This window comes from Toxotes jaculatrix, chromosome 14 (genome assembly GCF_017976425.1).
Source record: "Toxotes jaculatrix isolate fToxJac2 chromosome 14, fToxJac2.pri, whole genome shotgun sequence".
Classification (NCBI taxonomy): Eukaryota; Metazoa; Chordata; class Actinopteri; family Toxotidae; genus Toxotes; species Toxotes jaculatrix.
Window position 1 is genome coordinate 2,142,141 of NC_054407.1, and position 15,613 is coordinate 2,157,753.

General features: G+C 42.5%; 1 protein-coding gene across 3 annotated transcripts; it reads right to left on the reverse strand.

Annotated features, from left to right (window-relative positions):
• Positions 1-203: 203 nt before the first annotated feature.
• LOC121192926 (casein kinase I-like) lies at positions 204-15,371 on the reverse strand. Of its 3 annotated transcripts, none has more exons than XM_041054940.1 (12): positions 15,251-15,365; positions 10,837-10,912; positions 9,394-10,589; positions 9,107-9,176; positions 8,281-8,429; positions 7,937-8,171; positions 6,879-6,964; positions 6,669-6,753; positions 6,300-6,445; positions 5,701-5,781; positions 1,495-1,601; positions 204-1,091 (listed from the first exon to the last, which is right to left on the reverse strand). In XM_041054940.1, the coding sequence occupies exons 3-12, from the start codon at positions 9,688-9,690 to the stop codon at positions 1,037-1,039; spliced, it is 1,311 nt and encodes a 436-aa protein (XP_040910874.1). In that variant the 5' UTR covers positions 9,691-10,589; positions 10,837-10,912; positions 15,251-15,365; the 3' UTR covers positions 204-1,036. The 3 variants fall into 3 exon arrangements, with proteins under 3 accessions (XP_040910874.1, XP_040910872.1, XP_040910873.1); XM_041054938.1 differs by having other exon boundaries at positions 6,300-6,448; XM_041054939.1 differs by lacking the exon at positions 10,837-10,912 and having other exon boundaries at positions 6,300-6,448; positions 15,251-15,371.
• Between the last annotated feature and the right edge of the window lie 242 nt (positions 15,372-15,613).

Here is a 15,613-nt window from a genome sequence, read left to right on the forward strand (position 1 = left end):
ATCCGACTTTCCTCAAACCCAAAGAGAAAGAGGGGAAAAAAAACAAAACAAAACGAAACATCAGAAAATTAAAAATACCAGTTATTTAAAAAAATTACATTTTGAGGAACACACTAGAAGCTACAAAACACAAACTTTTTGAACAACTCAAAAAGACAGGAAAAAAAACAGGCTTCAAATTGCAGACAGTCGTTTTTAGTTACAAATTAAAACAAGAAAAAAAAAAGCATAGTTTTTACATAAACATCTCTTTTAAACGTTTGATTCTGGTGGTTGTGAGGTTTTCCTCTGAGGGTGATGTGTCTGACAAGTACACTGAGCCCGATCCACTGCAGGAAATAGACCAAGCCACTCACTGTGTACTTCTTTTGACCCCAGGGAATAAAAACTTTATCAACTATATACCAGAGCTGCAACTTTTTGTCTATGAAGTCTCTTTATGATGAGCCATGAGACAATGTGCAGTGTGTTTTTATGTGTGTGTTGTATGTATTTGTGGTCTGACAGTCTGATGCATCTCATCCTTTTGTTGTCCTCTCTTCTGTATCTCCTCAGAAATACAGGCTCTCTCCTCTGAACCAGTCAGTAAGGAAGAAAAAACAAACAGAGAAGTAGCCAGTCTGTCAGCCAATCAGCTTTCACAGTCTCTGAATAGCTCATCTGTGGTCACAGCAGTTTGTGTGGATCCAGTTTTAGTTAAGTTTGTGACCATAAATACATGAAGAGTCCCACCACTGGTGCAGCTCAGTCCACATTTAAAGCTCCGGGGCTGGAACAGCAAACTCACGTCACTGTCTGTCTCTCTGTCTGTCTGCTCAGTTCGGAGCAGTAAAAACCAGTAGATCAGCTTCGCAGACATATTGTGTTGCCTGGTGATCCAGTCTAGCCAGCCCAAGGTAGACTACAGGACCTCGAACAGCAGAGGAGGAGGAGGGACAGATGAGGGAGGAAAGACAGGGTTATATGAAGAGGACAACAGAAAGAGAAGGAAAAAAGAAAGAGTGAAAAAGAGGGGGGGTTGTCTCTCGTCTCAGTTTCATTTGTGTCTCTGGAGAGCTTTCCTCTTCCTCCTCTTGAAGAAACAGCAGCACCTGCAAGGCACACATGGACGTTTTATTTTACCGACTTAAACTTAGACAGTTACATATTTAACTATTAATATTTAAAGTTAGAAGATCTGAATCCACGACAGCTGAATAAATTAGTATTAATGTATAAGATGTTTTTTTCTAATCATATCAATACTACTAAATGTAGCACATGGGAACTGAGCACTGCTGAAGAATGAGCGTGGGAAAGAGAAGAACCACTGTCAGCATCCAGTTAGTGCAGAGTCAGCGCAGCTTTTCAGAGTAAAAGCTTTGTGTTAAAAATAATGGTGAAGACACAGGAGCAGCTGAGCACAGGTTCGTTTGTATTTTTTTCATTTCTGGTCTAAATTTGGGTATTGGTTGGGTGAATGGGTATGTCACTACTCTGTGTGTGTGTCCTTACTTGGTATCATCAGCCACTTCCACCTCCGCGTTGGCTGTGATTGGTGCATTGGAGTGTCCTGCAGTGGGGTCATCTGTATTCAGCTCCCCATTGGTTGAGCTCATCACCTGGTGGAGAGAAATGAAAGAGAGGGATGAGCACAGACGCACCAACGACATCTTGCAGGACTTAGAACTTAAAAGATCTGCATTAGGTCCAGACTAAGGCAGATAAATGTGAAAATGCTTTTAAAGTCTGAAAATCACATGCTGCTGCTGCTGCTGCTCTTGTGCGTTCAGGCCATTTTTGAAAAGTTCTTTTCCTTTTCGCTGATAAAACATAAATATCTCCTTCCTTTCTCGTGTCTTAGAGTGAAGCAGCAGGACAAACACAGGCTGAGTCTCAGCTAGTTAAATGTCCATCTGTGTCCTCCTCTCTATCATGGCCAAGGAAAAGACCGTTTTCAAATGTAGCCAGATTAATGTGGACGTGTCTCAATAGTCCATAAGAGCAGCTGACATCCAGGGAAGCCTCTCACCTCCACATTCAGGCAGTGTCAGCATTCATTTTGTTGCCATGCAAAACAGCGACGCCTCTGCTTATTGGCTGACAGCGTTTGTTGATTTCAGCTCAGAATTTATAACACAAAATGCAATAACAACTTTTGAATTAAATATATTTCATGCCTTCATTGCACACAGCACGAATGAAACACATGACCGCTCAGTGCTCCAACAGAAACTCATTCAAAATCTGGCCAATTTATCTACTAACACACAAACTCAATGCACTGTCTTTACAAACTGGGAAGGTCCCAGTTGCCGAGGTCATTTTTTACTAATATGCATCTCAGTGAAAACAATAAAGGCCCATTAAAAAGATACTGAAGGATAAAAAAGTCAACAAAAGCACTGCATTACCACAGCTTTCACTCACTATGCCACTATATTCTAAGTGGCACTAAGTGTTCAGTCTCATTTTAGGCTACAGAGCAGCAGAAGAAACGTCGCCCCAGTCTCTGTGATGTCTGTCTGTCTGTAAACTTCTGCTCAAAAGGTTTCATTTTTGTCTCATCAGACCAGAGAATCTTCCCTGTCCCCGTGCTCTCAGAGTCCTTTATATGCTGCTTGGCAAACTGTCATCTGCCTTTTAATCAAAGCGTCTTCCGTCTAACCACTCTACCACAGAGGTCTGACTGATGCAGAGCTGCATGCAGAGAGGTGGTCGTCCTTCCAGCAGGATCTCCATCACTGCCGAGGCCTTCTGAAGCTCTGTCACAGTGACCATCAGGTATGTGGCCCTTCTTGTCTGATTACTCAGTTTGGCTCTAGGAAGGTGGTTCCACACCTTTAGGTGTAGAGGCCTCTGCGCTCCTGGGAACACTGAAAGCTTTCTTGTCCTGATATGCCGTGTGAATTGTATGCCACCATAAACTATGTCTGATCAATTCAATTTGTCACAGGTGGACTGCAGTCAACACATCTCAAAGGTAAATCAAGCTAACACAATGCACCTAACCACAAACTGAACTGCCACAGCAAAGGCTCTGAATACTTCTGTAAATGACAGATTTCAGTTTTGGAGTTTTAATCAGTTTTCCTTTTCACTTCATCATTATGGATTTCTGACAATAAAGAGAAGGCATCTGAATCCTTTCTGAAGCATCTGCCATCACTACCTCACAACCGTCTGCTACCACAGGGAAACGATCAGTGACTCAGAACTCATTCAAACCCAGTGTGTTTTAACATAGAATACTGCACATGTACATTTTCTACAATTATCAACCTTCCTCTGTTCTGTGTTTGATCATAGGCCACCTCATTATGTGTTGCTCTAGGGGCCACGACCAAAAAATTGAAAGAGAAAATTTGCAGATTTGGGTCTACTGTGAATGGCATGACCCCATAGACTCAAAGATTAACACCAGACCAGAATGAAATGCCAAACCTCTGTCACACACAGAGTTTATGTGTGATCTCAGCAGTAACTACCAACTTAACTTCTCCTTCTAATTGCTGCTATAGACACAGTATGAAGTTCATCTTCCTCTACTGGTCAACTTAGATCAAGCAGGCTCTAAAATCTCTGCTCAGTCTATAGAGAAGCCAGACAACCACCTTCTGTCCCCCTTGCAGACAGTCTCCATTATTTCAGTGTAAATAGTGGTCAGTGTAAACAGTGCCTAACTACTGCATAAAAACATGATGCAGAGCTGGAAGATGCAGAAGCTACACAAACCTAACCTGGACCAGTAAAGGTTTTAATCTGGAATGTCTATTACAATATCCCCACGTTAGGAAACTCTTGAGGTTGTGAGGAAACAGACTTGAGGTCAGCCCTGCTGCAGAGGCAGAGAAGGTCATGCAGGCAAACAGATAGAACAGGTAGACAGACAGGAAGCCAGCAGAGCTAACCCTTCCTCTCAGTACCTGGACAGACCCGCCCAGCCTATCAGCAGTGAGATGGGAGCCCAGCAGCTCTCGATTGGTCACTGGAGTGGGCTGGGACTCACTGCCTTTCCCCTCTGGAGACTAGAGGAGATGGGAAGCCGATCGCAGGAGAGACAAGAAGGGGGAGGAGGTGGTGAGGAAGGCAACAGGTGAGGAGGAAGAGATAGGGTGGAACAGAGTGAGAGGAGAAGGAGGCAGGAATAGCAGAAAGAGGAGAGGAGCGGTGAGTGGCAGGGTGAGGAGCAGCACGGCGAGAGAGAGGAATGAGGAAAGAGTGAAAAAGGAAAGAGAAAAGAAATAAGAGAGTTCAGAGTCAGTATTTGGTGGAGGAGCAAACAGGAGGGTGAGCACCTGAGTGTGCAGTACAGTGAGTGGCACAGGAGAGTGCACACATGTGGAAACCCCAAGCAAAAGGGAAGGAGGTGGTCTATCTTCTGTGTTCCCTCAACCTCACTCGACTCAGACCTGAGGTTTTTTTTGTTTTTTCTTTTCAGGCCTGCAGTAAGCAACAGGCTTAATGTGCATTTGTGTTGGTGACTGTAAAAACAGGGATGGGTGGTATAACCAGTACAAACTGCTCACTGCTAAATATGCACAGATACCGAGTGGGAAACCACATTTACTCCAGTGTAGAATGGACTGAACCTGTCACGTCACACGACGTATGCTAAAAACAAACACATATGAATTCTGGGAAAAGGCAGAGGGAAGACATTAACACAAACTTGGCAACTAAGGCAGAACCAAATTATGAAGAAACTCTTATTTATAATTTTCTTTGGCTTCAAAAACATGTTGAGCAGAATGTAACAATCTGCAGACTGCAGGGAGTTAGCACGCTGCAAACACTTACACCCCAGACAAAATGCAGAAGTTATACAACAGCTGTAGTGTAGAAAGTGGAGCAACAACACTGGAATGAACACTAGCATGTACACACACACACACAGGCCCCATTTCACACATGGCATCCTCAGTAAAGTGTTTTTAAAAATTTTAACTACCAACTTTGGGTAGTGTATTAATCCCAAGCAATAAATTCTTATTATCCCAGAATGCTGCAGCACAAAAATACACAGTATACGCCATAAAATACAGTACAAATATACACATTTCAGATTATACCGCCCAGCCCTTTGGAACAGTGCAATGTGTGGGTTGTTTTGTATGAACAAGTATCTATTTATTTAGAAACGTTTAGAAACACTGATCAACAGAAAAATATCTGTTACGGTCAAGGCAGGATTGTATCATATCACTGTAGTCAGACAGATGTGGGACATTAGGGATGAGAATGAACAGCAGGGTTCATTCTCATCAGGGATCAGTGGTCAGTTTTTTGATCAGTGTCAAAAAACTGTCAATTGTCCAAACTGTCCACTGAGAGTCAGTTTAGTAAAACGTGAAAAGTCAAATCAGAGTTGATCATTTACAAAGGTGTAGTTAATACTTGTAGCACTGTGGTACTGCAAAAAATCTACAACACAACAATGAGGTTATCACAACTAGTCCGTCACGTTGACAGACTGGTATTGAAAACCATTAGTTGGATTGCTTCAGTACTTTGTGTGTATTTACAGCTACGTTTAGTTTTGATTGACAAAGAAAACAAGGAAGTTAACACAGGGAGCAGCACTGTGAGTGAGAGGCAGTGGCATGTGGCCAGCTCTGAGTGTGTGTGTGTGTGTCCAAATATTCAGACCACACTACAAATTATGTGCATGACAACACTGACATGTTCATGTCGTGTGTTTGTCCATAGGAGAGTGTGTACCTGGTTTTTGGTCTGCGGTGCTTTCTCTCGGTTGCTCGTCTGAAGGGGAGTCTCACTGGCCACTGGACCAATAGGAGTGGGCTAAACACACAGGAAGTGAGGTCAACATGGGAGCAGAGGAGAGAAATATACACTTGGTTATTTGATATTTCCTTATGTGGACTTGATATCTTATAAATGATGTTATGGATAACTCCTCTGTACTAGGAGCCCTGTAGAATAAACTCTTGCGTTATTAAGGAAACAAATTCCAACAAATGCGGACACTTAAAAGCAATGAAACTAAATGGTACAGATGTTGGAACTTTGTTTTCTGCTGCCCTTACTCAAAGTGAATCCATTCAAATTACACTTTAACAAGTAACAAGCATGAAAGACGAAGTGTCACTGACTTCCTGGACAGTTTAAATTAATAGCTTGACTTTTTCAGTTCCTGTTTACATAGCAGATCAGTCATAGTCTGTCATGTATCACTGTTAAACTGACCTCTCAGTGTCAACCCTGACCTAAACTCAGGTGTAGCTTCAGCTCAGACAGGTTGCTGTGTGTGTGTGTGTGTGTGTGTGCATGCTCTACAAACCGCCCACTTCCACACTAACCAGTGGCTTTCCAGTCCAGTCGTACTGGTAGTCAAAGATGTATCCGTTTCTGTCAAACAGGTCCGTGAAGAGTTTCCGCAGATAGTCGTAGTCCGGCTTCTCAAAGAAGTCCAGACGACGCACGTACCGCAGGTAGGTGGCCATCTCTTCTGTTACATACACACAGGCACACAAACACAATTCGCACACACATAGGCATGCACATATATGAACACGTACAGGCATCCAACCCACACACACACAGATTCATACACAGATATACACACAAAACTTGATCAACATATGCTAGTCCCAGCACACGGTGTGTGCCACAGCTGCACAGAAACAGATTTTTGGTAAAAGTGTGTGTGTGTGTGTGTGTATACAAACCTGGGAAGCTCTCACAAAGGACCTCTATTGGTGTGTCTCTCTTTGTGTCTCCTATCTTCTGATAACGTTCTTTCAGAGTGTCAGCCTAATGAGCACAGAGACAGGGAGGAAGTTATTCCTAACAGGCAACGGATGGATGCAAAGCTAAGACGACCAAAGACAGAGGTCCATGCATGAACACGCTGGACGGCTGGTCAGCTGTCTCCTCACCTTCAGTCCCTGCCAGGGTAGACTGCCTCGTAGGAAGTACATGAACATGTGGCCTAGAGCCTCCAGGTCATCCCGCCTGCTTTGCTCTGAAATAACACAGAGAGCAACAACAAAGGCTTCACTTGTTGCACTGTGTCAGTGGTGTTAATGTTAACAACTCTGATGCCAAGAACACAAAGCAACAAAACACCAGGCTTCAACAGCCAGTCTGGTACATACAATACCACTGCTGAGAGAAGGAGGCAAATTATATTCAAGTCCATCTGCACTAATGATGATGTATACCGGTCAGCCTGGTTTCTATTTACCAATCTGTATGTAAAACAGAATACAGAAGTATAAAAATACGCTTGTTTGTAGTGTTGTTACAAGTGTAAGTGTAATGAGCCATTAAACAACCTGTTTAAGAAACGGACTGGATTTATAAAACTAAAGGCGTTATCGGTTCTGACTGTGGCGTGAGATAAACACCTGAAAAACCGTGTGTGTGTGTGTGTGTGTGTGGACACCGTTGTACTTGGTTGATTTTATTTACAGTGCTGTTGCCACGTGATAGTCTGTTCTTGTGCCTCACACAAGAGTCATATTCAGGTCAGCGTTAGCAGGCACCCTGTTTTCAGGGCAGTTCAGCGTTTCGCCGACAAAGCTCATATTGGCTCGACTGTTTACCAACCGGAGAAACAGCCGTGACGAGCACAACCCAAATTTAAATTGGTGAAAAAAAACCCAAAAAAAAACCAGATAAGGGCAGCGATTCAGATGTGTGGAAACCAGGCTGGTTGGTTACTTCTTGTTGGAGAGAACAGCTGCATCCAACTCTTTTATTTCTAGTGCAAATGTCATATCTGATATTTCCACTTCCTTCTGTGCTATCACAATATGCTTCTCTCTCTCTATGATCTCTCTCCACACATATCCTGTGGTATGAGACGCGTTCACGCAGCACATCACACCTGTGTGCATCCAATCTGACGTTGACGTTTTTTTTGCTACGGTTACTTTTGAATTTCTGATCTGGGTCAGAGTGGTGCTTTATGTGACACGAGGGAGCGGCTCACCTTTCCCCAGGTGTGTGTTGATGCTCATGTATCGAGCGGTTCCAGTGAGGCTCTTGTGTTCTCTGTATGGGATGTGTTTTTTGGTCTCTGGGTCTATGTATTCTTTTGCCAGGCCAAAGTCTATGATGTGGATGGTGTGCTGCCGTTTGGAGCCAGGTCGGCCCACCAGGAAGTTCTCGGGCTTCACGTCTCGATAGATCAGGCTTCTGGTGTGGACAAACTCCATGCGGGTTATCTAAGTGGGAGGGGGCAGAGCAGATTAATACAACTTAAAAAAAGGTGAAAAAGCTGCGAAATCCGACGAAAATCTGGTGAAAAAAAAAATGCTTCCTTGTGTGTCTCACCAGTTGTATGGCTATCATGAGTACAGTCTTTAGAGAGAAGGTCCTGTCGCAGAGGTCAAACAGATCTTCTAAGCTGGGTCCCAGTAGCTCCAGAACCATAGCATTATATTTCCCACAAGGTCCAAAGTAAAACACCTGGGGTACACCCTCTGCATGGACAGACAGCGCAAGAAAGACCAGGAGATGAACACAGGTACATTTATGTATTAACATAATGCACTTATCTAACATCAATCATTACTGAACCCACTGTAACACATGGCTGTGATTACTGACGGCAGACAAACTGTGACTGACAGCAGCTACTGGCCAAAATTATTTAATCAATATATTACTTCCAGGGTCATGAATCTATGCTCCATGTCATGGAGTGTTTTTCCTGTAATGACCACGGCAGTTATTACATCTGAATGTGATAAACAAAAAAACCTATCACCTTTTGTCTGTCAAATGAAACCCTTTTTCTTCTGCCCACACAACATGACTGACTGAAAGTACGTGGTTGAGCTGAAGGGAGTTTTTAATCTTAGGTGCTGAGGTGAGAAAATATCAAGTGTGACGTGATCAGATTATGGAATAACGCATGAACGTGCACAAGGTAGATAAAAGATTCCTTTTACACTTGTATGTTTCTGTTTGTTTTCGTCTCAGTTTCAAGCTTAGCAGTGACAAGGACGGCAGTGCGTCACAGAACTGAGCCTTCAAATTGGGCGATTCTTTGTTTAGCTACACCAAACAAACTATCCAAAGCTAACGTCTTTGTAAATGTTGCTCTCCACAAAACCCTTCAGTTCTGACATGACTGAAGGAGCAGAGTGGTTCTCACCTGAACTGCCCAGCTGTTTGTAGAAGCGATATTCTAGGTGGAGCTGTGGCGCCCGCGACTTGATCGGCTCCTGCAGAGGAGGATTATGTCATTCTCCATCACACCACAGAGGTAAGGTTCATATAATAAAATCCATAACACTGCCATATTCAGGGTAGTTGAGCACAAACTTTAAACGAGTTCAACATATATATATAATTGTGTTTTCTGTCACAATTCAGTTACTATACTTCAGCGACTGTCATCTCAATATTAAGTTAAACTATATACAGAGAAAGGATTTTTACCAGTTTAATGGCCACATATTCATTGGTGTACAGGTTCTTTCCAAGTCGCAGCTCTCCAAAGTTCCCACAGCCGATCTTCTTTCCTACCCGGAAGTTTGGTCCGACCATCAGAACCCCGGAGTTGGAGCCAGCACCCCGGCCACTGTGCCCTGATCGACTCCCTGTCTTCCCAGACATCCTCTTCCCCTCCTCTGTCTCCCCCTTCCCTCCTCCACCACCGCCACCGCCGCCACCACCTCCACCTCCTCCTCCTCCACCACCTCCCCCTCCCCCCACTCCTCGCTTGTCAAAGTCCATCAGTTTGTGGTAGCCTGGCCTCTCCACGGTTAAGCCGATTCCATGCAACCAAAACAACCACCAAAACAACTGCCTAGCGGCTTGGCTATCAGGTTTTAGAGCAGTCCACGCTGGGCCTTTGAGTTGCACTGGGGTTGGGGTTTGACTTGAAAAACAGAAGGGACTGGGCTGTGGCTATTTAAGCTGAAAGGGGACAGATGTGCGATGATTTCAAAGGACAGAGGAGGATCTCGTAAAGGACGAAAGCTTAGCTAGGCTGAGCCAATGTGTGCTTAGTACTACACATAAGTGATGAGGGTTAATGAGAAGGAAAAGATGGAGCAAAAGCAAAAGCTGGTGGTTGCTGAGTGGGTGGATGGATGATTGAATGAAAGAGAGATGGTAAGGTTAGGGGGTCCCACTACCAACAAGTTTATACCCCCTTGTAGGGGCCAGAGATGGCAATCAAGGGGAGAAGGATAATGGCCTCAGCTGTCACCATACGGACTTAGCCATATGCTAACATTCTCTATGAAACTGAGAAGCTACAGTAGCTTCAGGCTCAGACATACCAGGCCACCATGACAAGAAGCTGTTCACAGCGCAAACACTCATCCACCCACTCCCAGCGCAGACTTTGACAGCAGGAAAGTTGATTTAAAAAAAAAAAAAACTGGGGAACTTCAGAGGTTCCTCTTTTTATTTTTGTTTACATCTGATATTCAGCTCTGACCAAAAGCTTCAGTTGTGTGATTTATTGCCATAGGTCTACGGTGACTACACCTCTGTACTCATCCAATGTCACACAGACGCTGATAAAGCTGTCACATAACTGCTTGGTCCTATGGAGCAGCAGGTGAAGCGTTGCCCCCCCCCCCAGGGTGTGAGGAATGCTGTGTGCTGAGGTTTTAATGTAGCACCTGAAAGAGAAAACAGAAAAAAAAAAACAATTACATTTGATTCCATAAAATTTCAGCCGTTTTCATGTTTAATACACAGATGCATCTTTCAGATAAAAAGTAAACTGTCTGATGTCTGACCAAAGTACTCTGGTGTTCCCTGGGCAAAGTCTCAAACATCTCAAAGTGCGTGAGGACAAAGTCTCTAAATAGATTCAAAGGTATTCATTACTATGTACAAATTTTACTACTTTATCTGTGTGCTGACCTTAATTGTGTAGAAACAGCTTTGTGTACATCCAATAGCACCACAATAACCAGGAAATAAGATTGCAGAAATGAGACTGAAAAAGAAAAGAAAAAGTCTCATGAGCAGAGTGGTTCAACAACAGCTACTGCAGGGGTCAGAGAGCAGTTAGCAACCATTTATTCCCTGGATTTGAATCAAAGCAATAAAGCAAGCGTGCATATTTACATTTTAAAATTCATAACAGCAACCAACTGACAGCATTTGGCCTTTCTAACACAAAAACCAGGCCAGATCTTCCTCCAGGAGGACAGGACATGTTGTCTGGCGTGGCTGGTTTCTTCTTCTAATAATAACGCTCATCCTGGCTACTCCAATTCCTTCCTTCTTCCCTCTCAGTTTTCCCACTGCACTCCATTCTTTCCTTTTACCTCCAATCTGTCTTCACTTCTCTCACTCTTCTCACATCCCTTCTCCTCTATTCAAATTCTGAATCAGTCGTGATACTAATTTAGCTACAGATACGTTTCTAAACTGCAAAATTTGGTTCGCAGCAAGGCAGTCACAGACATTTTAATTGCTACAGATGAAGTCAGGTCAGTTAACTAACAGTCGAAGCAATAATACAACAATATTTAAGAAAAGTCCACCAAGAATTTGAGATCCAATTTGTGGGGTCCTGATTGAAGAATTAAGTTTAGAGGAGATTACTGCAAAGCAGGTTTTTTTTTTTTTTTTTGTTCCATCTCAGAATACTGACAGCGTGAAATTAATAATTTCATTATCAAATGTAAGAACATCTGTCCCCAAATCAGCTGCGAAATATTGTGGCAGATCCACAGTTGAGTTTCAGATGTCATATGACTTTCTAAACAACAACAAATTTAAGTTAAACTGATAAAGAGTAACATCTTCTCCTCTTTCACAAAACGCGCTGCTGACAGGAATTTGTATTTTCCTTTTATGGGAAAAGACGACACTGGTTTGGGGAAAGGGTGTAACAAAGGTCTCAGACTTTATGCCACACTAATGTCCATAAGCACAGGTTGTTCCTGGTATTGTCTGTGTTTTTACTCCGTGGAAACATCAGTCAGCTTCAGAATAATAGTTCACTGCCCAAGAGGTTCAAGACCACTTCTTACTCATAATGAAGACATGGAGGACACAGAGAAAAGGATAACAGTGAGGAGGAGGAAATGTCTGAGATAGTGGACAATGCTCAGTATGTCAACGTGTCTCCTCTGATGTCATTAAAATGAATAACCTGATCTCTGAGCCCCTGTTAGGCAGGATAACATGTAAGCTCAGCAGAATGATCCGGTTTTTATAAGTGGCTTTCTACTGTGTTTGCTGAAAGTCTGACAAGACTACAAAAATACCTCTACTCTGGTCAAAACTGTAACTGTAGGCCTACTTTTTTCCCCTACACAGACACTGATCGGGAATCGATAACAGCATTGGTATCAATAAAACTGTATCGATTCCTGTCCCTAACTGCGTTCATACAAACAATCAAACCGCTATAAACCAGAGATGCCTCGTTCAGGATATTTGTAGCCAGCTGAAAAAAGAAAGCCTGATTATAATACCACTGATGCTAATCTATGAACACAGTGTGGCAACAACTTCAGCTACAACACAGCTGCATCAGCTCTTTGCCTGAGAGCCTGCATTTGTTGTTCACGTGGGAACTGTGCTCAGCTTTACCAAACGAGGGAATCTCATTGCTTGCAACTTGAAACAGGACGAAGAGACCTACTCAAATCAGATTCAGTCCTAGAATGAAAAACACTTTGCCCTGACTAAAGTTAGATTTATGCCTTTAATTACATCACATGTAGCAGGTCACAGTTTTTCCCTCCCACAGAGGCCTCTGTCAGATTGAGCAACTCACAGCAAAAAAAATCAATGCTGCTCAGGCCAATATATGAGAAAGGGTTTAGGCCTACACAATACGAGCAGGACAATCACTCCCACACGCCGTCTTTGACCTCAACTATAAGAAGAGACTGCAACTCTTGCACGAAAACAGCCTAAAAGCCTGAGGGCTTTGATCCAACATGGGTTTGCATTAAAAAAGCTACTAAAACTGGTCATTAAGCAATTTTCACGTTTATATCTTTGAAGTTCTAGGATCACAGATTATTCTGATCAAGCTTGACTTTCCCTACTATAAATTTGTTTAAACTCGTGCAGTTAATGTTCTAAACTAGCTTGGTATTAGACGTTTTTAGATGCACATCATCAAGAACCATCAGCAAACCTCCCCATGTATCTATATATAAGCCTTCTTCATAAAATCTGATGGTGTATTAACACTTTACTGTAAACGACGCCAGAAAAAAAAACATTTATTTTTGAAAAATATATAAATCAATATAGGTACTACTAACTGACTTTAATAGTAGGCACTAAGATCAAGACACCCATCGTGGTATCCAGTTCAGAGTCCTTGTCTTCAGGGCTGTGAGTCATAGTTTACTAGTTTATTACACCCACTAACTTGCATGCACCCTTGCACCCAACAGTATCCACTTCACAACATGCCACAGGCTATAAACCTGACCTCAATTACCAGGCAACTGGGAACACAGATTCAACAGTTTCCTTAGAAGAAGAGAAATCTGACACACAGGGACACAACACAGTGACAGTTTCTTAGATATGCCTATTTAGAAAAACTAGTTTAAAACTAAAAATCTGTCCAGAGACTTTATATCGGTACCTAATGCACTGCTTGCATGGTGTTTAACGCTATTTATTTTTGAAATGCTGATACAATTAATTTCATCATGAAATAAAAATGTTAATGAAATCAAAAGTAGAGATAAATTCCTGCAGAGATGTTTTCATGTTCTCATGACAATATCTGAAACCGGGGAAAAAGTCCTTTATTATGAATGTTTTTATTAAGTACCCAGTGTGGAAGCCTTTAAAGTTCTGACTTCATGTTATATAACCATATGTTCCCAATTCTCTTTTAGTGGGACTGTAGATCAGCTACATGTGTGTGATGCGTGATGAGGGCATCCACCTCAGCCACCTGACAACAATATGTCAGTACTGTTTGCAAATAAAAACTTCCCCTGTACATTTCCTGACACATGAACTAAAAACAATGGGCTTAGCTTCACATTAGTCATAATCACGTTCACACCCTGTACCACTACGTTCTTAACATTGCTGGCCCAAATCAAAGAACTTTAAAGAAACCTTTTTAATAGATATTAATATATGATCTTACAGTTTATTCCACCTTTACTCTAGTTAACTGTGATGTTATACTCCATAACGCCATATGTCCACTACCACTGATGCCTCTACATTGCCAGTCCACAGTGTCCTGCATTACGTTTTGCTGACAGCGTTAGAGATTGTCCATAAAATGTTAAACATAACTCGCTTTTTAGGTATGTTATTTATTTATCAATGGAACCTTACAGTACAACTAGCTAATGAGTACATGCACTACCGGTGGCCCGATGGGAAGGAAAGCCCTTTATGGTAATAATCAATAAGTAATTATCAGTCAATTTGTGAATTTAATGCTCTTCTCGGGAAGCAGGACATTGTTGTTGGTGAGATTATAGGGATAACACAGCATATATCTGGCTGGTGGCCTTGTCTCACCACTCACATTCAAATGATCGACTTGCCTGCACCACCACTTACTCATTTCTGAATTTGACTTTCGGAAGCAGCGAATACTTAAAAGTGAGCTTAAGAGACCGTAAACCACAGCTTTGTTCGAGATGTTCACAGGTTGTCACCATTTCAATTTTTGGAGCAGGAGGCTTGCTGAGGTGCTGAGCTGAATGGCCAAAGGAGCTCGAGTCTGCTAACAGAGCTAACGTGAGCTGATACGACTGCAGAAGACTTTGCAGTCGGGGGCGAAGCGATGGTTCAATCTGGTAATAACTACACTCCTGCAACCGCTACTGACCCTGACTGATAGTCTGGGATGGAAAATGTTGTAATATAATGTAATTGCACGTTAAACTATCAAACGAGCTAGACAACGCAGGAAGTTAGGTTTAGGCCACAGTAGTTTGAGTGAATGTTTGGCCTCAATGTAGCTTGACAACGTTAGCTTCATTGAAACAATTTTGAAGTAGGAAACTGGAAAGAAATGTAGCAGCAAATGAAACTAAGTAATGTGTCAGGGAAGACACCAACAATATTAACGGGGAGTAGTGAATACGGCACTTAGTAAGTCATACCTACAACTAGCTATCCAGCTAGCGTTTATTAGCCTCTGTAGTCGCAGCAAGACGCAGCTTGATAGAAGCTAACGTTGGCTAACATGTTAGCCAGCAAGCTAACTAGCCAATGTTGGCTAACGCTGAATTTATGCCCATACATACAGTCATTCATAAACATAACTATCTCATTTAACAAACGAATTTGTGCAAACTTCAAAGAGGACCTTACATACCTAAACAGATTTTCTTTCTGTCGCTATTTTCCTGACTGAAAAAAAATGTTCTCGTTTTCTTCGTCTCGTTTTCCTGCTCATCTCTTTTTCTCTGGATGTTTAGCTAACCAGCTGAGAAGCCTCGCCAGCGACTGTAACGCAATTTGCGTAAATGTGGGCAAGTGGGGCGCCTTAAACGGAAGAAGCGGCGTAAACCGCTTTGAAGAATACAGACAGAAAATCTCTGTGCGCGTAAATGTGTCTCTGTGAGTATGCGTGAGAGGGGGGTCACGCACACTTTGATTTGGGGAGAAAAGTTATTTTTACTTTCACCAGCACTTCATCAAATAATCGTGTGTATGTTTTTTATACCGTGTGTTTCTA

Excerpts from the sequence above, each read along its gene's own strand:
- LOC121192926 (XM_041054939.1), bottom strand. The coding sequence starts at position 9,690 with ATGGACTTTGACAAGCGAGGAGTGGGGGGAGGGGGAGGTGGTGGAGGA. Across the intron at positions 8,172-8,280 it reads TCATGATAGCCATACAACTG|ATAACCCGCATGGAGTTTGT; the intron begins GTGAGACACACA and ends CCTCCCACTTAG. Across the intron at positions 5,782-6,299 it reads ACTGGACTGGAAAGCCACTG|CCCACTCCTATTGGTCCAGT; the intron begins GTTAGTGTGGAA and ends CTGTGTGTTTAG.